Raw genomic sequence first — 24688 nt, 5'->3', positions numbered from 1 at the left:
CCATATGGGATGCTGGCGCTTCAGGCTAGGGTGTTAAACCGCTATGCCACAGTGCCAGCGCCACCACGCCACAGCGCCGGCCCAGCCACAATTTCTTTTTAATTTTATATTATGCTTTTAGAAGCTGCCTCATTTCCTTATTTGATACTGGCAATCATGTTACATATATCAAAACATCACATTGTATCCTGTAAATTTATAATATTTTGATTTATCAATAATAATTATGATTAAAGAAAAAAGAATGTGGGCACTGTTAGCAGAAACAGTGAACTCACAGTCAGTCATCTGAGGAAAATTTTGATAAGTTTGATTGTGGTGGGTGTCACAGTTTGGATGTGGTTCGTTCTCCAGAGATTTGTGTGTTGAAACCTTGGTTCCCGGTTTGGTAATGTTCAGAGGTGGTGGAGCTGTCAGGAGGTAGTGCCTAGTGGGAAGTTATTGCAGGTGCTGCCTTCTGATGAGATTAGTGTAGCTCCTTGAAGGGACCAAGTGTGTTCTCAGAGTTCTTGTGGGACTCCAGTTGGTTGCTGCAGGAGAATGTTGTTAGAAAAGAGCCAGCTTGGCCTCTCCCCACCTCAGCTTCCTGTCTCATCCTGTGATCTCTCCCTTTTGCACACGCTCCCATAGTGATGCCACCCACCATGATGTGACGCCACCACGGGGAGCCTCACCAGACCTGCTGCTGTGCTGTTTGGACTACCTGCTCCAAAACTGAACTAAATAATCCTCTTATCTTCATATATTATCCAGCCTCGGATATTTTGTTGTAGTAACAGGAAACAGAATAATGCAGTAGGGGAATCAGGAAGGCCACTAGTATAAGAATCTGAGGCTCAGTAAGGCCCCTCTGTGCCCTTGGAATGTCGTTCCTGCCTGGCAGGGGCCTTTGTTCATCTGAGGGTCTGACCAGGTAACTCATGAAAGGGGCCTTGGCTCACAGAACCCACTTGACCTCTGGACTGGAGACTGAAGTCAGCCAAGGAGGCAGTCTGCTGTCCCATGTGACCAGGCCCTGGTAAACATGGCAGACCCCCAGCTTGGATGAGCTTTGCTGGGTGGCAGCTGATGCTGTCATGATTCCCCTTGAGAGGACAGCAGAGCTCTGCAGTGGACCCCGCAGTGTTCTGCCCTGTGTGTCTCTTTCTTTGGCTGTCTTTTAGTCTGTGTCAGCCACACACAGATAGACTGGAACCGTGGCTGGAGCAGCTTTCAGTGAATGTGGTGAGTTCTCATGAAGTATTGGACTTGAGGGTGTTTTGGGACCCCAGAGTGCTTTCTATCAGAAATGAAGTCAGTCTTGGGGATAGTTGCAAGCCTTACTCGTGTGTTACAGCTTTGAGAGGTCTAAGAGATCATAGAAAGTTTAGTAAGTGGTAAAACCAGGATGTGCAGCAGTCAGGGAGGTGGGAGAGCAGCCAGGCTGAGGGTTCCAGCTGACTTGGAGCTGACTGAGGAACAGGAAAATGTAGTTGTGTTACTCTGAATGGAAAATTCTTCACTACATTCAACTGTATAACCTAAGCCTTCCAGTTTTGGGGTATATATCAGTGTGTTTTCTGTTGCTAATAACAATTCCACAGAATGGGTTAGTTACAAATAAGGGAGGTTTATTTTGGCTTACAATTCTGGTACAAGGTCAAGGGGTGCATCTAGGGATGACCTTGTTGCTGGCACCGTCCTGAGGTGGTGCACGACATCGTGTGGCAAGAGACGGGGCGTGCATTAGAAGCCTAACCAAACTGGCCTTTTTTCTTTTTTTTTAAAGATTATTTATTTGAGAAAAAGATTATTTATTTGAGAAAAAAATTATTTATTTGAAACTCAGAGAGAGAGAGAGAGAAAGAGAGATCTGTCAATCTTCCATCTGCTGATTCACTCCCCAGATGGACACGGTGTCTGGGGCTGGGCCAGGTTGAAGCTAGGAGCCAGGAGCTTCATCCAGGTCTCCCGCATGGGTGGCAGGGGCTCAACCACTTGGGTCATCTTCTACGGCTTTTCCCAGGCCATTAGCAGGGAGTGGAATCAGAAGTGGGAGCAGCCGTACTCGACCTGGTACCCATATGAGTTGCTGGCATCACAGGTAGTGGCTTTACCTGCTATGCCACAGCACCAGCGCCCCAAACCAGCTTCTGTAACAGACCCACTATGGATCCTCCTTTTAGCCTATCAGTCACATGAGTTCATTTATCCATGAGGCCAGAGTCCTAATCACTTCTTAACAGTCTAACCTGGTTTTCCCTCTTATTATGTCATACTAGGGGTTAAGTTTCAACATGAGTTTTGGAGGAGACAAACCATCTTCAAATCCTAGCAGTACAGATGGGTCATTCTGGGGGTCATACAAATATCATGCGGCTCTTGTCCCTACCTGTCATCCCTGCATAGTTTGTCCTTTGGAGTCTGGCATTCCCCAAGGACATGAGCTAGTGTTAACATTTGCATTCTATCACGTTCTTTGTTTCTGCACTTCATTCCTGCCCTTGTTGCTGGTGTCAATTAAGAGCCTGCTGTTGTGCCTGCCATAGGTGCTATTCACTCTGTACTCCGTGCCAAGAAAAGGTTACAAGGTTGTGTGGCATAGCAGTAGTGAGAAAGATCAGCCTGCGTGCTTCCAGTGATCCCCCTAATCACACAGGGGTCTAGACATCTCACCCGTGTGCCTCTGAATCCCAGCCTGCACCCAGCCATTACACACTTGATCTTAGCCAAAAGGCTGAGAAACGATGTGTACATCTGTAACTCCATGGCCTCCCCCACAGGCCCTGGAGTCTGACTTCAGAGAAGTCCACAGGCAGAGTGATGGCTGCTCCTGTGCTCACGCTCTGCCCCTCCTCCTTGCACCCCCATGCAGGCTCACTGGAGTGTAAAATCCCATCCTACTTTGCTCCCAGGCAAGACCTTGAAACGCTGGCTCCTTGGGGCTGTCCTCCAATTCTCAAATGGCCTAGCATGTTTTATTCTTATTTAGGACCTAGGGTAGGGTTAAAAGCATTTTATAAACAGAACCTAGTAATAGGGCAAGTTTTGAAGTGGTGTATTTCTGTCTTTTATTTCTTACTGGGGGATGATATAAAAATCAGCTGCAGTCTTAGAGTCCTTTATCCAAATTTCTGCCCTCCTTGTTAGCATTGATTGGGTGAATGGGGAAAAAATGTGATTTCCTCTGGATCCAGTTTCAACCTGGAATTGCAAAGAGTTAAATGAGTTTAAGGAAATTTCCTATTTGGGGGAGTTTTTATCTGTTTTATGTAGGAGGTGGTAATTGGACACTTTTTTTTCACTCATGGTTTTAAAAATTGAGAGATGATTCATATATACAACATTCTTCCTTTTAAAGGATACAGTTTAGTGGTTTTCTGTTCACAGATTGTACAGCTATCATCTCTACCTAATTCTAGATGCACCGCTGCCCCCAAAGAAATGTGGGTCCTTCTCAGTCCTCATTCTGCCTCCTCCTAGCCCTGGCAGCCTCCGATCGACTTCTTACCCTCCATGGGTGTGTGTGTTGTGGACCTTTCCTGTAGGTAGTGCTGTGCAGTTCGTGGCCTGCAGGGTTTGGCTTCTCTGAAGCACGGGTTTTCAGGCTCCATGCACATTGTACCATGCAAATCAGTGCTGCCCTCTCTTTGTTCTGAGTGATAGGACATTGCATGCAGATGGCATCTTGTTTATGTAGGCACCAGTTCATACACATAAAGGTTTTATGCTTTAGCCAATTGTGAATAGGCTGCAACGAGCATTTGTGTGAGGAAGTGGACATTTATTTGCCTTTTTCTCGGTGTATCTGGAAGAGGAGTTGCTGGGTCATGTGGCAATTCCATACTGAGTTTCTTGAGGAGCTGCCAGATAGTTTCCCAAGGGACTAGGTACATTGCTGCCATATTCCCACAAGCAGTTTTACCATGATTACACTTTATTATCCTTTGTTATTTTACATCTTTGTTATTTTACATTTTCTCTTGTGAGTTATTTTCTTATTTATTTACCATTAAAGGTAATTTTTTCAACACTGTTTTTTTAAAAGATTTAGTTATTTATTTGAAAGGCAGAGTTGCAGAGAGAGAGAAAGAGAGATCCTCCATCCGCTGGTTTACTCCCCAAATGGCCGCAGCGGCCCAAGCTGTGCCAATCTGAAGCCAGGAGCTTCTTCTGGGTCTCCCACACAGGTGCAGCCCAAGCACTTGGGCCAGGGCCATCTTTGCTGGTTTCCCAGGCCATAGCACAGAACTGGATCAGAAGTGGAGCAGCTGGGACTCGAACTGATGTCCATATGGGATGCCAGCACCACAGGCGGTGGCTTTACATGCTATGCCACAGTGCTGGCCCCCATTAAAGGTGATTTTACCTGCTGCTTACCTTTCGTTGATCTTCCTCGGCTCTATGTACTGTGCCACCCTTGTTCACTTCCCTAGGACAGCAGTAGTTTTATTGGGAACACTGTTGTGGAGTGTTCTCTCCAAAACCATATGTCTGAGGCACAGGAGCATTTTCAAGAAGGCAATGTTCACTTTAGCACTGTTTGAGGAGGGTGAGGGTTGTGAGGGCCCGTGAACTGCCTGTTGGGAAGGTTTCTAGCCACCCACAAGATCCCTTGGTGAAATTTAGCAATGTAGGGGGGTGGGATCAGATATGAGCAGAGGAAGGTTGTTTTTATGATGAGGTATTTGAGTGTATTTCTAAGCAGAAGAGAGGAAATTGAAGAGATTTTAGAAAGGCCAGTATACGGATTAGTTGAGTGGTTTTTAGAGGTAGTGAGAAGGTCTTGAAGACTGAGGGCACATCTTTTCTAATAGAATGGTGGAGGAGGTTTTAAATAGCTGTGTGAGCAGAGTGAGGACTGTTCTCATTACCTGCAGACTTTGCAGCCTTAAACCACCTTTATCTTGCTGGTGATATAAAGCACCAGGAATTCAGAAAGGGCAAAGCTGGCGTGACTTGTCTCTGCTTCCTGATGTCGACCTCAGCTGAAACATCTGAAAGGCTTGAGGTGACTCACTGGCTGGAGACTGGAATCAACAGAAAGGTCACAGGTCTGGAATGATTGATGACCAGGACTGCTGGCTGCAGCACCTGTGTGTGTCCTCTCATGTGCTTGCTTTCCTCAAGCTGGAGACCCCAGAATCGTCTGATTTCCTACCTGGCAACTCGGAGTTTCAAAAAGCAAATATACGCTTTGCAAGGTTCCAAAAGTAGATGGACACTTTGCAATGTATGACAGAGCTTCAGAAATCACAACTACTTCGACTACATTTTGTTGGCTAGAAACACATCAGAAACTTATTCAGATTTCATGAAAGTCCATTTCTTAATAGACTTAGGGTTTTAGGGGCTGACATTGAGGTATAGTAGGTTAATCTCATATTGGAGTGCTGGTTCAGGCCCCGGCTACTTCACTTCCAGTCCAGCTTCCTGCTAATGCACCTGGAAATGCAAAGAACAGTGACCCAAGTACTTGGGCCCCTGTCACTCATGAGAGACCCAGATGGAATTCCTGGCACCTGCTTCACACTGGCCTAGACATGGCTGTTAGAGCCATTTGGGGAGTAAACCAGCAGATGGAAGATTTTTTTTCCCTCTCCCCCCTTTCTCTCTTTTCCTCTCCTTTCTCTCTCATCTTCTCTCTCTTTGTCTGGGTCACTCGGTTACTCACTCTGCCTTTTAAATAAATAAAAAATAAATCTTTGACCATTGAAGGCAAGTAAGAGGAAGTTTTAAAAATGAAGGAAGAAAGCTTTCCATAACTTTATCCTTCAAAGCAATGACAGACTTGGATGCAGCAGTATCAACCATAACCTAACCAAAAGGCCTAAAGACCGGGTCAGGGTCCTGTGCTTGATTTGCACATGTTGTGGCTTTAATTATTATTTTTTAAGGATTTATTTATTTGAAAGGCAGAGTTGGAGGGAAGGAAAGACAGAGAGAGAGGTTCTATCCCCAAATGGCCACAATAGCCAGGGATGGGCCAGGCCAAAGCCAGGAGCTTCTTCCTAGTCTCCCATGTGGATGCAGGGGCCCAAACATTTGAGTCATCCTCTGCTGCTTTCCCAAGTGTATTAACAGAAGTAGAGCAGCTGGGACTCCAGCCAGTGCCCATATAGGATGCTGGCATGACAGGTGGAGGCTTTACCTGCTATGCCACACCACCAGTCCCTGCCTTAATTCTAATGTTATTTTTTTTTTCTCTGTGTACAAGTAGTGTAAAGCCATAGCACAATGATGTAGAAATTTTGCAGTGCTTCTTAGAATTTTAGAAGATAGCTGGTTTGGGAGACAATGTTGTTACCTTCCTTAGAGAACACAATCTGGAAGAATACAGTCACAAGAAAGTTAAAAAATAAAAAGTGATGGAGATTCCTAAATATACATAATTGTTTATGTACAATTATGATGTATTTGTATATATATATAGTAACTCCATTTCCTAGGACATAGATTCATCTCATACTACTTTTATGTGGTACAGATTATACATGGTAAGCCAGAAGTCTACTAATTCTGTCTAACTACCTGTATTGGGTGCCCAACACACAAGTTGGTGCATGAATTAGGCTTTCTGATGATGACTAACCTGGAGAGTATTCATTATTCCTGGATTATAAAAATAGGTGGGGCTTTAGCATAAGGCTCAAAAATTTAGTTTTATTACCCCCACACATACACCCCAAGACCTTTTACTTACTCATTTGTAGTTTATCTCAAAGACTTTTTTTAAAGAATAAGTGTGAATGTCTTTAGATAATTTAGAGTTTTTATTATTTACAGAGCTTTATGCATTATTTGTTAGAAGAGAAGGTTACACAGCTGGGAACATGTCTTCAGTTGTATAGTTGAATCAGATAATGTTGTGTGCTCTCACAAACACTTGTGCCTCTTAAACAGGAGGAGCCTAACAATCACAATAGGTCTTCTGTTTTTTTAAAGATTTATTTATTTATTTGAAAGGTAGTGCTACAAAGAGGGAGAGGGAGGGAGGGAAGGATATATATATATATATATATATATATATATATATATATATATATATATTCTATCTGCTGGTTCACTTCCCACATGGCAGCAATGGCAAAAACTGGCCAGGCCAAAGCCAGGAGCTTCATCTGGGGTCTCCCTTGTGGATTCAGGGTCTCAAACACTTAGGCCATTCCCCTCTGCTTTCCCAGGTGCATTTACTGGGGAACTGGACTGGAAGTGGAGCAATTGGGACTCAAACGGCACCCATATTGGATGCAGGTGTCACAATTGGCGGCTTAACCCTCTACACCACAATGCCTTCCCCAACATTGTGTCTTGACTTATTTATTTTTTTAATTTTATTTATTTATTTGAGAAGTAGAGTTACAGACAGAGGGAGGGAGAGAAAGACGAGAGAGGTTTTCTATCCACTGGTTCACTCCCTAAATGGCCACAACGGCTGGAGCTGGGCTGATCCAAAGCCAGGAACCAGGAGCTTTTTCTGGGTCTCCCACATAGGTTCAGGGGCCCAAAGACTTGGGCCATCTTCCACTGCTTTCCCAGGTGCATTAGTAGGGAGCTGGATCAGAAGTGGAGTAGCATGGATTCGAACCAGTGCCTGTATAGGATGCACATGCTACAGACTTAGCCCACTATGCCACAGTGCCAGCCCACGGGGCTTAACTTTTTGAAGGAACTTAATTTCTTAGTTACATTTTGGGATCTAATTTTTAACTAGCCAGAGAACTGCTTTCTGGTTTTGTTTTATTACCAGGGTTTTTAAGTTACTTAAGAAATCTTAGTATTTTTCAGAGAGATTGATTTCTGAACTTTACTTTTCACCCAACTAAGACCTTTTCATTCTCAGATCAATTATTTTTTTCCCAGTTTATTACTCAGTGACTTATATTTTATTTATCCAGAACATAATTAGAACCAAGAAATGAAAAAGAACCCAGAAATCTGAGTATGTATAACCGTGTACAAGTTAAAGTACTAAAGCTCAGGCCAGCGCCGTGGCTTAATAGGCTAATACTCCACCTTGCGGCACCGGCACACCGGGTTCTAGTCCCGGTCGGGGCGCCAGATTCTGTCCTGGTTGCCCCTCTTCCAGGCCAGCTCTCTGCTATGGCCCAGGAGTGCAGTGGAGGATGGCCCAAGGACTGGGCCCTGCACCCCATGGGAGACCAGGAGAAGCACCTGGCTCCTGCCTTCGGATCAGCGCAATGCGCCGGCGGCAGCAGCCATTGGAGGGTGAACCAACGGCAAAAGGAAGACCTTTCTCTCTCTGTCTCTCTCTCTCACTATCCATTCTGCCTGTCCAAAAAAAAAAAAAGTACTAAAGCTCATGTTTTTTATTATGAAGAAAGCCCCCTTTTAATGGTTTCAAGTAATGCTTACTCACACCTCTTTTACCCACAGAACAAGTAAGGAGAATGTTAACAAAAAAGGAAATGGAAAAGATATGAAATTTATCATATTAACATTGCAGGCTGGATCCACTAGACATAGTGATGTGATTTTTAGGCAGAAAGACCACATTACTTACTAGGAGGAAATTAAGACTTCATCAAGCTTTGTGTGTGCGTGGTTTTAAAAATTTTATTTATTCGAAAGAGTTAGAGACACACAAAAAGGGAAACCTTCCCTCTACTGATTCACTCTCCAAATGGCTGCAACAGCCAGCTCTGGGCCAGTCTGAAGCCAGGGGCCTGAAACACTATCTGGGTCTCCCATGTGTTTGTCAGGGGCCCAAGCACTTGGGCTATCATCCGCTGCTTTCTCAGGTGCATTAGCTGGGAAGTGGATCAGAAGTAGAGCAGTTAGGACTTGAACCAATGTTCATATGGAACCTTGGCATTGCAAGCAGTGGCTTAACCCACTGCACCACAATGCTGAGTCCTTTTTTGTACAGCAAAACTTTAAGCCAAGAAAACGATAAGTACAATTCACATACTTGTGGGAAGAAAATGTTTGCCGAAGGTGTTCTGTCAAGCAAAATTGACCTTCAGTTATAAAGATCACATGTAAGTTATCATGTACATGCCTGAGTACACTAGGACATCTTTTTAAAGGAAAGTCGCTTCTGGTAACCAAAACCAGTAAAGAGGCTCAGGCATAAAGACTGGTGGCTTAAAAAGGCAGTTTCATCTGTAAAAGGAAACCTGTTAACATTCCTCTGAAATACTCAGCTTATAGTGTACTATGAAGTAAGTATCCTAACCAGGTACTTACTGAGACACAAAACAATCTGTATTTTGCCTACCTAGACTATATTTTTCAAATTAAGGGTAAGTTTTATAACCACATATAGCCATAGTTTAGATTTTTCTGTCAAAAATACCCTGAGGAGAAAAATGGCTGTGTCTGCCATTCTGTACTTGTATTTAAGAAATAAGAGACGGTTTGGTAATGGGTACAAGATGAGTTTATGAACTCCTTTTCCTGTGGAACCTGGTATTTGGAGGGTATTAATGCATTCAAAGTACATTCAGCACAACTGAGTGTTGTATGTGTATGTGAGAAAGAAGCATGTGATCCAGATTACAGAGTCATGTAATCTTTAGACATGGCCTTTTATGAATAGCCATTATCCATTTTGATCTGGTGTTAACTACTGTGCACATGGAGGAGTCCTGCCTGCTTCCAGATGCGTCTGAAGTGTGTTCTGGAGCACTCTCACAGATTGGAGAAATGATTCGGGAGTTTCCTTCCTTCCTCCTTCCTCCCTCCCTCCCTCCCTTCCTTCCTCCCTCTCTTGAAAGGCAGAGTTACAAAGATGCAGAGAGAGAGAGGGAGAGAAAGGAGCTCTTCCACCCGTTGGTTCACTCCCCAGATGGCCACAATGGCTGGAACTGTGCCAATCTGAAGCCCGGAGCCAGGAGCTTCTTCCAGGTCTCCCACATAGGTGCAGGGGCCCAAGGACTTGGACCATCTTAAACTGCTTTCCCAGGCCATAGCAGGGAGCCAGATCGGAAGAGGAACAGCCAGGACTCAAACCAGCGCCCATTATGGGATGCCGGCACTGCAGGCGGCGGCTTTACCTGCTTATCCACAGCACCAGTCCCCCAGGGTTCTTGACTCAAGAATGCAGACTGGGATTTTGGATACTGGTTTCTACAGAATGTTATCTGCATGTTCACTGTGGGATCTAGCATTCTTTAGGGTCTTTTCTAGGAAATTAGAAGTGCTAGTGTCAGTGTATTTTAGAAAAAATTTGTTGCAGCTACAAAATGATAATACAAAAATGACAAGAAAGCTAGATTATTGATCATAAAAGAAGAAATCCATATTTATATTTGTTTAATTATCTGTCTAGAATCTGATTCCAATTTTGTAAATGTATACTTTGACCTTTTAAATGTTTATGGATCTCATGACAGCTTTGCTCAAGATCTTACAAGTATCATTATAACTCAATAGCTTTTTTGTTATTTGATATAAGTAGTCCGGATTTTAATTTTTCAGTGCAGTAAAATTTTTAATTTTTCTGTTATGTAACTCTCTTTGCAATGTTTTTATATTTTGCATTTTTATTTGTATAAAACTTGGGATACATTTAGATCATTTACTGTACCCCAGTTTGATTGTAAGAGGAATTAATAGAAATCTCCTAAGGATATGCTTTGTTAATTCCTCCCACAAATAATGAAGTCAGAGCTTCTCCACAGCTCTCAGGGCTGTCTGCAGTTTGATCCCAACACATCGCTTATTTTCTTCCTCAGCATCAAACAGAGCTATTTATTTCACCTTTAATGTGTGTCCCTGCTGCTGTGGTTTTCCTCATGTGCTATCGTCTTTCTTCAGGACTGTGCTTTTTTTTCGGTTTGGTGTAACATTTCAGAACTTAATTTTAGCCTACATTTTAAACTCAGTTGTCCCACTTCTTCCTCATGTCATCCAGGGAACAGAAGAAACCTCCCTCCCATCCCTCTCTGTCTCCCATTAGGTTTTCTTGCTCTCTCTCTCCATGTATTTATTGAATGTCTGTTAGGATGCAGGTACCATGTGCCAGATGCCAGATGAAGGTGATGTCTTGAAAGAAAGCCCTGTCCTTGTATGCGTAGAGTTTATATAATCTCCTGGGAAAGAACACTGAGAATATGAGTGACTGAACCACATGGCATTGTTTCTGCAACAGAAGTTAACAGAACACAGCAAGGCGTTGTGGAAGTGGGTGAGAGAAAGCACGGGACAGGCACTTCCATGGGCCTTGCTGGTTTGTCCTGAAGGAGAAAAGTAGCTGTGGTGTTTGTTTGGTTTTTTTTTTTTTTTTTTTGGTCTTATCAAGTCACCTGCTTACCTGATCAATTTTACAAGTACGCACAGAATGACAGACAGATGGATGAAGAAATTATAGACACTAAAGCCAGGTTAAGGTTAGTACATAAAGATTTATTATGAAGAATATGTACGATTTGAGAGAATATTACACATTTCTTAGTCATCAAAGCAAGGAAGGAAATGCAGTGGTTCTAAGACTGATGGTTTTCATAAAATGAGAAACTCATAGGTAATTTTTTTTTTTTTTTTTTGACAGGCAGAGTGGATAGTGAGAGAGAGACAGAGAGAAAGGTCTTCCCCTTGCCGTTGGCTCACCCTCCAATGGCCGCTGCGGCAGGCTCATTGCGCTGATCCGAAGCCAGGAGCCAGGTGCTTCTCCTGGTCTCCCATGCGGGTGCAGGGCCCAAGCACTTGGGCCATCCTCCACTGCCTTCCCGGGCCATAGCAGAGAGCTGGCCTGGAAGAGGGGCAACCGGGACAGAATCCGGCATCCCGATCAGGACTAGAACCCGGTGTGCCGGCGCCACAAGGCGGAGGATTAGCCTGTTAAGCCACGGCACCGGCCAATAGGTAATTTTTTTAACATGCAAAAATAAATTTTTTTCCTTGTGCCAAAGATAGACTGGTCAAAAACCAAGAAATTTCCGAAATTTTATCCTATTTGCAAGCTGAGTTAATTTACCCCATTTTCATAGGTGGTTTGTGAAGTTGTGTGTTTCCTGGGTCAGAAGCAAAGGACTTGATTACTTCCAGCTCCACAGGCATTTTGAGCTTTCTGTTCATAGTCATTCCCTTTGCCCCTAAGTCCTACTGTGTGATGTGGGGCCAGACCCAGCCAGGGCCTTACTCTGAGTGAGTTTGTGTCATGTCTGCAAACTCTTAGCTTAGGAAACCCCAATCTTTCTAAGGGCCGAAAGCCAAGCCTACCTGGAGGAGATGCTCACTACCTTGGACTGCAAAGAATCTCTACTTTCCTGTGTTGTTCATTATAGAAACCTTTGAAACACAGCTTGGAACAGAGGCCATCACTGTATCTGTTTAAAAAAGAGTACAGAAATATTGGGCCGGCGCCGTGGCTTAACAGGCTAATCCTCCGCCTTGCGGCGCCGGCACACCGGGTTCTAGTCCTGGTTGGGGCACCGGATTCTATCCCGGTTGCCCCTCTTCCAGGCCAGCTCTCTCTATGGCCCGGGAGTGCAGTGGAGGATGGCCCAGGTCCTTGGGCCCTGCACCCACATGGGAGACCAGGAGAATCACCTGGCTCCTGGCTTCGGATTGGCGCGATGCGCCGGCCACAGCGGCCATTGGAGGGTGAAGGAAGACCTTTCTCTCTCTCTCTCTCTCTCTCTCTCTCTCACTATCCACTCTGCCTGTGGGGGAAAAAAAAAAAAAAGAGTACAGAAATACAAGAGAGTGTGGTGGAATGAGAAGGCCATGCCAAGATGGCCACTGGCAAGCAAGCGTCAGTTACTCAGGAATGGTTTGGAAACCCACCTGGCAATGGAGCCTGCCTGGCAACAGGCTGTGATTGGATGGTTTTGGAAACCACATGGCAAACGGAGCCTGCCTGGCAACAGGCTGTGATTGGTTAGGGCATAAACCGCCCCTTGACTGGATTGGCTGCCTTGGCTATTTAAGCTGCTGTACCAACTGAAATAAACGAGTCTGCGGGCTGCTCGCCTCTGGCCTGCTTTCACCCGACTCCGAGGGTCTGTGTGGTGACTCCATGCCTCTTGCCCCCACTGTGCTCCTCCTCTCAGAACAAATCCACCCCAACAAGAGAGCTATGGAGAATTTTCTTTCAGTGAAATGTCTTTATGAGTCCCACTATTGGAATGGTGAAACAATGTCCTTACACTAAGTATAAGTTGTAAAGGCATCACATATACCAGTTGGTGCCTCTTAACATGTTTGCTGTATTATCTACTGCTGTGTGACACATCACTCCAACATTTAGCAACTTAGAAGAAGTATCTTTTATTTTGTGTAGTTTCTAAGACTCAGAAATTGGACAGTAAAATGAGCTAGTTGGTTCTGGGTCAGGGTCTCTGATGGGCATGCAACCAGCTGTCATCTTGGGCCTGAGGAACTGTTGCCCTGCTCTGCCTAGTTCCCTTTCCTGCTGGTCGCCAAGCTTCAGTTCCTTGCTGTGTAGGCCTCTCATGGGGCCACTCATGACATGGTGCTTGTCTCCCAGCGAGAGGACCCCACCTCCACCTCAGAAGCTAAAGTCTTGGACAGTGACATTAAACCTGATGTTGAAATTCTCGATTCTCTTAAACAATATTCGTACATGTAAATACACCATAAGTAGGTGAGTTAATCTTTGTATTTATTATTTGACAGCTATAAACATCATCCAAGCTGGAGTGTCAATAATCTTTTGCTGATTGGGCTATTCTAGTGAATTAGGTTATACTTGGAGCTGGTTAGTTTTACTGTTTGAAGGAGTACCCTAACTCTACCTGCCGATTTATTTATTAATCTCTTTGATTAGTGACATAGGGATGGGTTAATGGCAGAATAACAGTGAACACTAAGGGGCACTGCACACGCACCAGGTGTAGTTCTGCACAAGCCAGGTAGGGCAGGTGCCCAGAGATTCAGCACCGTGTTCACTATATCATAGTGAAATGCCAGCATCCCTGATCCAAGCGCAAACCTCTGTAAGTAATTGGTAGGAGGAGGGTTCATAATTATTTGTTGGCCTTTGTACTAACGTTTCAGATAATCAGGGTTCTTCCCTCAGTGGTTTCGCCTGTAATCTGTGTAGACCCCCTGCCAGAATTGTTTGGGAATCTATCATAGTTGTCTTACCCTTGAGTAGTAGTTTTTATTAACTCTGGGTCATAGATAAATGGCTTTGTAGTAGTAGTCTTTGTTCTGTTTTCCCTCTAGAGCACTCTCCCATTCATTAGTGTTACAGGGAGACCGTGTAATCATGTATTAATTTACATTCAAGAGTTTTTAATGACCGATTCAATTTTTTAAAAATATTTTTATTAGTTTATATTGAGAAATAAGCTAATTCTCTTAAAGACTTTTTTTAAAGAGTGGTTTTCTGTTCACTGCAAAATTGAGAGGAAAGCAGAGGCATTCCATTTACTTCCTGCCCTGTTATCACCATCTCCCATTACAGCACATTGTATGTCCCCTTCAACTGATGGACCTGCACTGACTCATCATTTCTGTAGCTTTTTTTTTTTTAATTTGAAAATTAAAAAATTTTATTTGAGAGGCACAGAGAGAGAGAGAGAGAGAGAGAGAGAGAGAGAGAGAAAGTGCCTGTGTTTGGTCTAGTGGTTAAGACATAGCTTGGGGGCTGTCACGGTGGCATAGCAGATTAAAGCCATTCTCTGCAGTGCCAGCATCCCATATGGGTGCTGGTTCAAGTCCCAGCTGCTCAACTTCCAATCCAGCTCCCTGCTAACACAGCTGGGAAAGAAGCACAAGTTGGCCCAAGTGCTTGGACCCCTGCACCCAGATAGGAGACCTGGGAAAAGCTTTCAGCTCCTGGCTTCAGATGGGCTTAGCTCTAGCCATTTCAGTCATTTGGGGAGTGAAACAGCGATGGAAGCTCTCTCTGAAAGGCAGAGTTATACACAGAGAGGAGAGGCAGAGAGAGAGAGAGAGAGAGAGAGAGAGAGAGAGAGAGAGGTCTTCCATCCAGTGGTTCACTCTCCAGTTGGCTGCAATGGCTGGAACTGCACCATTCTGAAGCCAAGAGCCTGGAGCTTCTTCCAGGTCTCTCATGTGGGTGCAGGGACCTAAGGACTTGGGCCATCCTTTACTGCTTTCCCAGGCCATAGCAGAAAGCTGGATGGGAAGTGGAGCAGCCAGGACTCAAACTGGTGCCCAAATAGGGTGCCAGCACTGCAGACCAACAGCTTTACCCACTATGCCACAGCGCAGGCCCCAATAAATCTTAAAAACAAACAAACAAAACAAAACAAAAACAAAAAAACACATAGCTTGGGACACCTGCAGTCTCATACTGGAGTACCTGGGTTCAAGTGCCTGTTCCACGCCCTGTTCTACCTTTCTGCTAATGCATAGCCTGTAGACAAGAGCAGCAGGTGATTGTCTTAAGTAGATGGGTTCCTGTAACCCACGTGGAAGGCCTGGATGGAGTTCCAGGCTCCCAGCTTCAGCCTGGCCAAGTCACAGCTGTTGCAGGCATTTTGGGAGTGAATCAGTAGATGGAAGCTGTCTACTTTCTCTTTCTCTCTCTCTCTCTCTTTCTACCTTTCAAATAAATTAAAATAAAATAAAAATTTAAGAAGAGAGATGGATATGTAGTGGTATAACCTCATTCATTCTCATGTTGTTTCTTTGTATCCCTGTCCCTACCATCAACCTGAGCCGAAATTTATTTTCATTTTCTCAGAGGACCAGGCTTTGTTTTCATTGATTTTTTTTTTCCACCACTGTTTCTGTACTTATTTTGTGGATTACAGATCATGTCATTATTTCCTTTGAGTTGTGTTTTCTCTTTTCCTACTTTCTTAAGGTGGATACTGAGGCCATCCTTTGATAATTTTTTAAAATTTATTTATTTATTTAAATTATTTGAAAGGTAGAGTGTCAGAGAGGGAAGGAAAAACAGAGAGAGAGAGAGAGAGAGAGAGAGAGAGAGAGATATCTTAATATTGGCCATTCATTCCTCAAATGGCTTCCACAATATCCAGGGCTGGGCCAGGCCAAAACCAGGAGTCAGAAATTCCATTCTGGTCTCCCAATGAGGGTAGTAGATGTAGTGTTCTGTGTCAGTCAGGTCAAGTTGATTGGCATGCTCAGATCTTTCATATCCTTATGAGTTTTCTGTCTGCTTTTTCTAGCGATTTTTTGGAAAGGGAATATTGAGATATTCAGTTACGTAGAGTATGTCTGTGTTATTTTACTGTGGAGAGGTTTCTTTTTATACCAGTTCTCTTACTCCTCAAATGCTTGCAGCAGCTGGAGCTAGGCCAGGCTGCCTAGCCATGAGCCCGGAACTCTATCTAGGTCACCCCTTCCTTCCCCCCACCCTTCTAAAGTATTTATTTATTTCCATTTTATTTGAAAGGCAGAGAGAGAGTGAAATCTCCCACCTGCTGGTCTGCTGGTTCATCCCACTAATGCCTGCAGGAACTTGTGCTGGTGGGCCAGGCAGAAGCCCGGAGCCAGGAACTCCATCCAGGTCTCCCCCTCATGGATCATAGGGACCCAGCCATCATAACTGCCTTCCAGAGTGCACAGTAGCAGAAGGCTGGCTTGGAAACCGAGTAGCCAGGACTTGAACCAGGCACTCTGAATGGGATGTGGGCATTGCAAATGCTGACTTAACTGCTATACCAAATGTCCACTTACCTCACTTCCCTTTTCAAGACTGTGTGCATTGGAAATCATGTTCAAGTCTTCCTTTGTCCTTTGAAAACTTTCAGTGGTCGTGGAGAGACAGGGGCCTGAGGAACTAATGTCAGCAAAAAAATGAATAATACTTCATGTTATCTTTAGTGGAAAACACGGGCTCCTGGTAGTTAAGATGCTCATGTCTCATACAGGAAGTGTCTGGTTTGACACCTGCCCCCCTTCCTGGGAGGCAGCAGCAATGGCTCAAATCACTAGGTGGTTGGTGCCTGTCATTCATGGTGGGAGAACTTTATTGGGGTCTAGCCCCTGGCTTCAGCCATAGCTGTTGCAGGCGTTTGGGGAGTGAACCCAAGTGGATGGGAGCTCCTTATCTGTCTCTGCCTCTCAAATAAATACCTATTTTTAAAAGAAAAATATTTCCAGTGCATTTGTTGGGTGTCATGGAGTTCTACACTTTTACGAGTAGACTCTAGCTTTTGTAGGGCAAGGAAAAGGGAGTCATCTTTGTTTTTGTCCAGCACATGTCCCAAAACAACTGAGAAAGAGAAGTTTAGACCTAACTGCTTTGGAATCCTGTGACTGGTGTAGGTGGAACTTTCTGCATGCTTTTCCTGGGTGTGCTGGAGGGGTAAGAACAGGAGAAGCCAGAGCAATCAGTTAATGATCACTTCAGATTCCATTCTGGTCCTGTTTATAGTTCTAATCCAATCTAAGTTTTTGTTTGTTGCTTGTTTGTTTTTTTAAAGATCCATCAATTTATTTGAAAGTGAGAGAGAAAAAGAGAGGTCGTCCATCTGACGGTACACTTCCCAGTTAGCCGCAACGGCCAGAGCTGTGCTGATCTGAAGGCAGGAGCCAGGAGCCTCCTCTGGGTCTCCCACGTGGGTGCAGGGGCCTAAGGACTTGGGCCATGCTCTATTGCTCTCCCAGGCCATAGCAGAGAGCTGGATCAGAAGTGGAGCAGCTAGGATTCAAACCAGTGTCCATATGGGATGTACCCACTACTCCACAGCCACAGCCTCGGCCCTGGCCCCAGTCCCTAAGATTTCTTTTTAAGAAGAAAAGCTTTTAAGTGATAAAATGTGGTTTTTGTGCTGGATGGGACAGATAATGAAATGTGGATGTATCACTCACACCCTCAGGGTGTGATTTCCTGATCTCTCAGGTGTTTTACCTGATGCCCTTGCCAGGGTCCGTGTCTTCTTTGCTACATGTTGGGGAAGCCAGTGGAAGGAGCCAAAGAGAGTTTGGTTCTTCATCCAGCCTGTAACTGCTGTCAGGATTCCTTGTATGCTAGACAGCATAGTGGAACTTAATGAAGCCAGGGAAGTGGAGGAGTTGCTGGGTTGACCATCATGTCTGATTTCATGGGTGTTGGTTAGGTTGGCATGCTATGCCATGTGGCAGCTAGCTCCTCCCTTCCGACCACATGAGTGGCAGGTAGAGGCCTGACTGTAGTTCTTTGCGAAGGGAAAGATGAATGATCCTGAGAGATGGTGTTTTCCTTGGAAATTTAGAAGTTAGGGTGTGAGAAAATCTAGAATACAGATTTGAAATTACACGTCATATTCTCAAAATAAAAATGTTTTATATTTCCAGTGATTTTTATCTCTGTGTTTATTCTCTTGTTATATAGTTGGTCATTTTTAGAGACAGTATTCTTAACTAGCTTGTGGGGTCCAAAGATACTGGACTCAACTAGCAATTTTTTTTTTTTTAACTCAACTTTCAAATCCTCCAGAGAAAAGGCTGTCCTCACACTAGGACTGCATTAGTGATAGTGCTTTTCTGTTTCTCTGGCTGATTGAGATTTGAATCTGAAACATATGCTGGTGATGCAAGTTTCTTCATTTATACATAACAAATATTTTTCAATCTAAAGACTTCAATATGAACAATTGTATATTTATATACTTATATGTTATACAGCTTTTAATTACTTACGTCTCTGCGGTTGCCTGTGCACTAAGACCGGGAAGCAGTCATCGAGATCTTAAGAATGGAGTGTGTTTCTTCCTAGTGGACAAAGCATGGGCTTTGGAGTGAGATCCAGTTTTCAGTATTTCTCTGATGCGTGGTGTCTTCTGCAGCACTGGAGCAAGAATACCATCTGCAGGCCGGCGCCATGGCTCAACAGGCTAATCCTCCGCCTAGCGCCGGCACACCGGGTTCTAGTCCCGGTCGGGGCGCCGGATTCTGTCCCGGTTGCCCCTCTTCCAGGCCAGCTCTCTGCTATGGCCCGGGAGTGCAGTGGAGGATGGCCCAAGTGCTTGGGCCCTGCACCCCATGGGAGACCAGGAGAAGCACCTGGCTCCTGCCTTCGGATTAGCGCGGTGCGCCGGCTACAGCGCAGCGGCCGTGGCGGCCATTGGAGGGTGAACCAACGGCAAAAGAAAGACCTTTCTCTCTCTCTCTCTCTCTCTCACTGTCCACTCTGCCTGTCAAAAAAAAAAAAAAAAAAAAAAAGAATACCATCTGCAGACTAAATCCTGTCATTTTTGCAACAAAGGATCACAACTGGAATCCACTATACTTAGAGAAATAAGCCAATCCCCAAAAGACAGATATCATATGTTTCCCCTGATCCAGTGTAACTAATAGATACCTGAAATATAATGTGTTAGAGTGAAACAGACATTTTGAGATTTGATGATTGTTTTTAGCCATTGTTTGTTCCTTGGAGGAACAGTGTTTTGTTTATTTTGTCTTCTTTATACTATTTGTTGAACTCTTTTAATTAGGGTTAACTATATGAATTGAAAATAGATCACAGTATAAATTAAGAATGGGAATCAACGAGGGAGAGGAAGGAAGGGTAGGAGTGGGCAGGGGAAGGGAGGGTAGAGGGGGATATCCTACTATGTTCCTAAATCTGAATATATGAAACGTGTAAAAACTAAATAAAATTTAAAAAAGAAAATACAGATGTGAAAAAAAAACAACAAAAAAAAGAAAGATATCAGTGTTTTTTAAATATTTGTGTTATAAAACATATCTGGGTCCCTGAAGAAGTAGTTTCTTGAGTGGCTAAGTCTAGAATATGCAGCATTGGTTCGTACTGTACATTGAAACATGAGGTGTATAGTCAAGAGCACAGCTTTGTTTTGTTTAACTCTGCACTTCCTCTCCTCCCTTCTTCTTTGCCCTCTCCTGTAGAACATATACAGTACTTTGTGGTTAACTTTTGTTTCATGGAATGTGGTTTTGAAATAGGGTGAGTATCACAGTGCTCCTAGTTCATAATAAATAAATGTCGATTTTATCTTACCCCTTTTCAGTGTTAATTTTAATGCCTTTAACTGTATTGTAAATTCAAAGACTATTCACTTTATTTCATTTTAATTTAATCTTCCAAGTAATGAGCCATTTAATGGTTTGCTATAAGTTATTCCTAAATGTTGTTGTAGTCTTTGAGATTAAAATCCAGGAAAAGTAAACGTAATTGTTAAAGGAAAGTAAAGCTGTTAGAAACCCAGTGTCTGGTTAGATTCCTGCTTCACTAATTCAGTGTCATTTAAATAGTCATGGTATTTTTTGAAATATGACTCAGAACCCTCTGGGAGTTACACAAGTCTATTGAAGGATGTGGTTTAGATACTTCCTCCACCTGCTTGAGCTGCACAGCAGTAGGCATGAGCCACCCATATCTTTGTTGAGTGATTTGTAAAAATTCTGCTGATTAAAAAAATGAGAAAAGTAAAAAAAATTTTTTTAAGATTTATTTATTTGAAAGGCAGAGTCAGAGAGAGGTCCTCCATCTGCCTCCACACTCCCTATATAGCTGCAGTGGCCAGGGCTGGGCTAGGCTGAAGCCAGGAGCCAGGAGCCAGGAGCTTCTTCTGGGTCTTCCATGTGGGTGCAGGTGCCCAAGCACTTGGGCCATCCCTTGGGTGCTTTCCCAGGTGCATTAGCAGGGAACTGGATTGGACGTGGAGCAGCAGGGACACAAACCAGTGCCCAAATGGGACATCCACATCACAGGAGGTGGATTTACCCACTGTGCAACAGTGCAGGCTCTCAAAAATTCTTCAAAATAAAAAAGCAATATGTGATAAATTAAGAGAATGAAAAATCTGTTCCCAAAGTAAAAAAGCAGGAAAGCACTGTTTGACTTAGGGGAAAAAAAAAAAAACTAAAAAAAGGAAAGGATAGAAAGAATGAAATGTACATAAAAAAGAGCAAGTAATTTTACATACAGGATTTCCATTGCTACCATCTTACCATTCTAAACAGTTTCTTGTGTCTTTCACAAGTGTGGTGTCAAATTACCATTCTATAGGCTGCGCTTTTTATGTAATGCACAATGAGAGTCTGTTCATGTCAGTGTAGGGAGGTAACTGTATCCCTCTCAGCCTTAGCAGGGTACACTCTTGTGCTCTCCAGATGATTTCCTTTCTAAGGAGTGTTAAGTTTGAGGTTGGAGGAAATAATGAGAGGAAGAAGCCTTGTTGGGTAAATAAGACATACATTATGTAATTCCTTGTGGTATGGTTATACATAAACTATCAGTGTCTGCAGAATTTTGCAGGGTAACTAACCTTTAATTTGGTTAGTTTTCTAGTAAAGATAAAAGAAACTTACTACTTAGAAGGGGAAAAAAGCCTGTAAATGTCAAAAACTAGTGTCTGAAAATTGCATACCTAGGCTTAAATTAAAAAATCAAATTTTATTGTTATGAAGTGCTAGATGGTTCATTATTGCCTTTTAAAATTAACTAAAAAGCTTCATAGTTGTTCATAGAACATTATTTTCCTATTGAACAAATATTCCTGAGAAAATGTTATTAAACATATTTTAATCCGATTGTATTGTTTAGTTTTCTTCAGTGACCTCAAGAGTTGGCAAAGGAGAACATGAAATATTATTGCCATTTTTCTGGTTTTTCTTTCTTTCTTTCTTTTTTTTTTTTAAAGGTGGCTACCATCCAGTGAAAATTGGAGACCTCTTCAATGGCCGTTATCATGTCATTAGGAAGCTAGGATGGGGGCACTTCTCTACTGTCTGGCTGTGTTGGGATATGCAGTAAGTATTCTTGTCATTGTCTTTTGATTCTTCATCTAGTTCAACATGCATTTTCTCAGAAGATATGGCTGAGGGTTGCACCTGGTTTGTTGTGGCGTGTAAAGTGTTTAGCACAGGCCTGCCCCAGCTAACCAACTTTTTCTTTTTTCCTCTCTTGGTTTGAAGTTCATTTGCTTAGACATCTTAAAATGTTAGCTGTCATCTGGCTGTATTTCTGAAGCTTATTCTTTGAAACTGCTCTGTATAGGAGTCATACTATTTTTCTAGCAATTCATCCATATTGGAGACCATTCAGATAGAAAATTTTCACATGTAGGCCTTTGACATTTGCATTTTTTAAAAGATTTATTTATTTATTTTAAAGTCAGAGTTATACAGAGAGAGAGGGGGAGAGAGAGAGAGAGAGAGAGAGAGAGAGGTGTCTTTCATCTGATGCCCAATTGGCTGCAATAGCCAGAGCTGCGCCGATTCGAAGCCAGGAGCCAGGAGCTTCTTCTGGATCTCCCACTTGGGTGCAGGGACCTAAGGACTTGGGCCATCTTCTGCTGCTTTTCCAGGCCATAGCAGAGAGCTGCATCAGAAGTGGAGCAGCTGGAACTTGAACCGGTGCCCATGCCGGTGCTTCAGGCCAGGGCGTTAACCTGCTGCGCCACAGTACTGGCCCCAACATTTGAAATTTTTTTAAAGCCATCACTGATAGTAAGAAGCTTCACTGCTACCCAGTGCATATACATGTAACATATTCTGTTTTCTGTGTATTTGAAGAGAAGTAGAAGTGTCGGAATATTTTCCATTACTACAGGCGTGTGTGGTAACACTAGTATTTTTATAGTCTTCATTAATTAGAGAGGACAGCAAAGCATTGAAAGAATTGTGTTGACCCATGGACCTCATTGTCTCTAGTGCCCACTCAATTTGAAAAGTACTGTTTTAAAGAAAGCTTGTTAAACTCTTTGCAACATCTCAGTGTAATGTCATTTCTTCTCTTGATAATATAGGTAAATACATTTTTTTCTTTTTCTAAGGGGGAAAAGATTTGTTGCTATGAAAGTAGTAAAAAGTGCCCAGCATTATACAGAAACAGCCTTGGATGAAATAAAATTGCTCAAATGTGTAAGTACTGCAAAAATGTGAATGTTGTAACAGAAATTAATGACTGAAAAAAATCTTTAAAAAGTTAATTTCTGGCTGGTACTAAAGTAGAATTTCTTTTTCCTAAGTTCAAATACTGAACTTAAAACAAAATCACCTTTATTAGTGTAAAGCAAAATGTTCTCTGTCTTGAACTCCTCTGTTCTTGGATTTGATTGTGTCTGCACAGGTTCGAGAAAGTGATCCCAGTGACCCAAACAAAGACATGGTGGTCCAGCTCATCGATGACTTCAAGATTTCAGGCATGAATGGAATACGTATCCTTTTCTTAATTGTTGCTGACTTATAATTTTTTTCCTTTAAAAAAAACCAGGATTGTTCAAGCCCCCATATACTCATGTTTGCTCTTACATCCCTGTCGGCACAAAGCCCTTGGGATTGCTGGGAAGTGTTACAAAGTGGTGCCCCTAGGTGGTTTGGAAGGGCTTTTTGGTGTTTTTCGTATAGTGGCATGTTAGAAACTTGAAAAGAAAACTGTTACAGCAACTTGATGTGGTTTTTGAATGAATTATTGATCTTTTCCATTCATTGTGGTGAACTTTGTTTGCAGAGATAGAAGCATAAAAACAGCACTTCTTTGTGCTTTAAAGTCAGTGCCCAAGGGCTAGCTCTGTACATGCTCCAGTGACCAGGAAGCACCTTGCAGGGCTGGAACATTTGTTGATGCAATAAAAGGAAAAATGCTCTGTTTGTGTTGATGTCTCCAAGTTGCACTTGAGTGCTGTATGTGTAAAGTGAAAACTAGGGGCTGGCACTGTGTCATAGTAGGCTAAGCCTCTGCCTGCAGCACCGGCATTCCACATGGGTGCCTGTTCATGTTCCAGCTGCACCTCTTCTGATCCAGCTCTCTGTTTATGGCCTGGGAAAGCAGGGGAGGATGGCCCAAGTGCTTGGGCCCCTGCACTCACATGCGAGTCCCAGATAAAGCTCCTGGTACCCTGGCTTCGTCTGGGCTCAGTTGCAGCCATTATGGCCATTTAGGGAGTGAACCAGAGGGTGGAGGACATTTTTTTGTGTCTCTCCCTTTCTCCTTCTGTAACTCAGCCTCTCCAATTAAAAAAAAAAAAAAAAAAAAAAAAAAAAAAAAAAAAACTTAAAAAAGTGAACAATAGCACTAATTACGGTGGTCCTCTCTTGTCTGCAGGATATACTGTCCCGGTCCCCAGTGACTGCCTGAAACCGTGCGCTGCATTCTTATTTACTGATTAGTGTTTTCCTGTACATTCACTAACTTAATGCCTTCTATTTTTTAATTAAGTACTTAGCATGCATTTTGCCAATAATTTTGCTGTTTGAGGTGTTTTCGACAAAACTGGCCTGAATGTTATTTTTCATTCACAGGTTTATGGATAGAAATTGCATTCTTACCTTAGATTTTGAACAATCTCAACATGGGATTTTTTCCGTTAGTAGAGAACTTTTCTTTTTTTCAAGGCTTCTTTTGGGTAAATCCACATTGCCAGCATCATGACTGTAGAGCTTTGGGATGATTATTGTATAAAATAACACAACTACTGTGATGCTGAAGTGCGATGAAGGCTGCTGAGAGATTAGGGGCCAGGCAGCATCTGTTGTGTGGGTGGTCTCAAAAAGGTAGGAGTCCCATCTCCCTGCAGGACAGTGCGAGGTGCCATCATGCTCCTCGGAACCATGGTCAACTTAAAGCTGTTGATTTCTGGAATAGTCCATGCAGTGTATTTGGACTGTGGTTCACTGCAGGCAGTGGTTTTGTAGACAGTGAAGCTGTGGTGGTGTGCAGGGGAGCTGCTGTACTCGGTTCTTTCTCTAGAATGATGCAACTGAATCTTTCACCTAATTGCTTCTGCGGAGGATCATCTTTCTGCCCTGTGAGGATGCAAGTATTTTAGTTTTAAAAATTTTTTTAAGGTTTATTTATTTATTTGAAAGTCAGAGTTATACAGAG

General features: G+C 43.2%; 1 protein-coding gene across 6 annotated transcripts in view; it reads left to right on the top strand.

Annotated features, from left to right (window-relative positions):
* The window catches only part of SRPK2 (SRSF protein kinase 2), a 269280-nt gene that overhangs the window by 192278 nt on the left and 52314 nt on the right, over nt 1-24688 (top strand). For all 6 annotated transcript variants that reach the window (XM_062214774.1, XM_062215005.1, XM_062214694.1 and 3 more), the window contains 3 exons: nt 21504-21612; nt 22638-22725; nt 22934-23021. In XM_062214774.1, coding sequence (XP_062070758.1) covers nt 21504-21612; nt 22638-22725; nt 22934-23021 — 285 coding nt within the window. The remainder of the gene's footprint in view (nt 1-21503; nt 21613-22637; nt 22726-22933; nt 23022-24688) is intronic.

The sequence above is a fragment of the Lepus europaeus genome, chromosome 1, assembly GCF_033115175.1.
Source record: "Lepus europaeus isolate LE1 chromosome 1, mLepTim1.pri, whole genome shotgun sequence".
NCBI lineage: Eukaryota > Metazoa > Chordata > Mammalia > Lagomorpha > Leporidae > Lepus > Lepus europaeus.
Note: the sequence above shows the minus strand (reverse complement) of the source record. Positions and strands in the feature narration are given on the sequence as shown.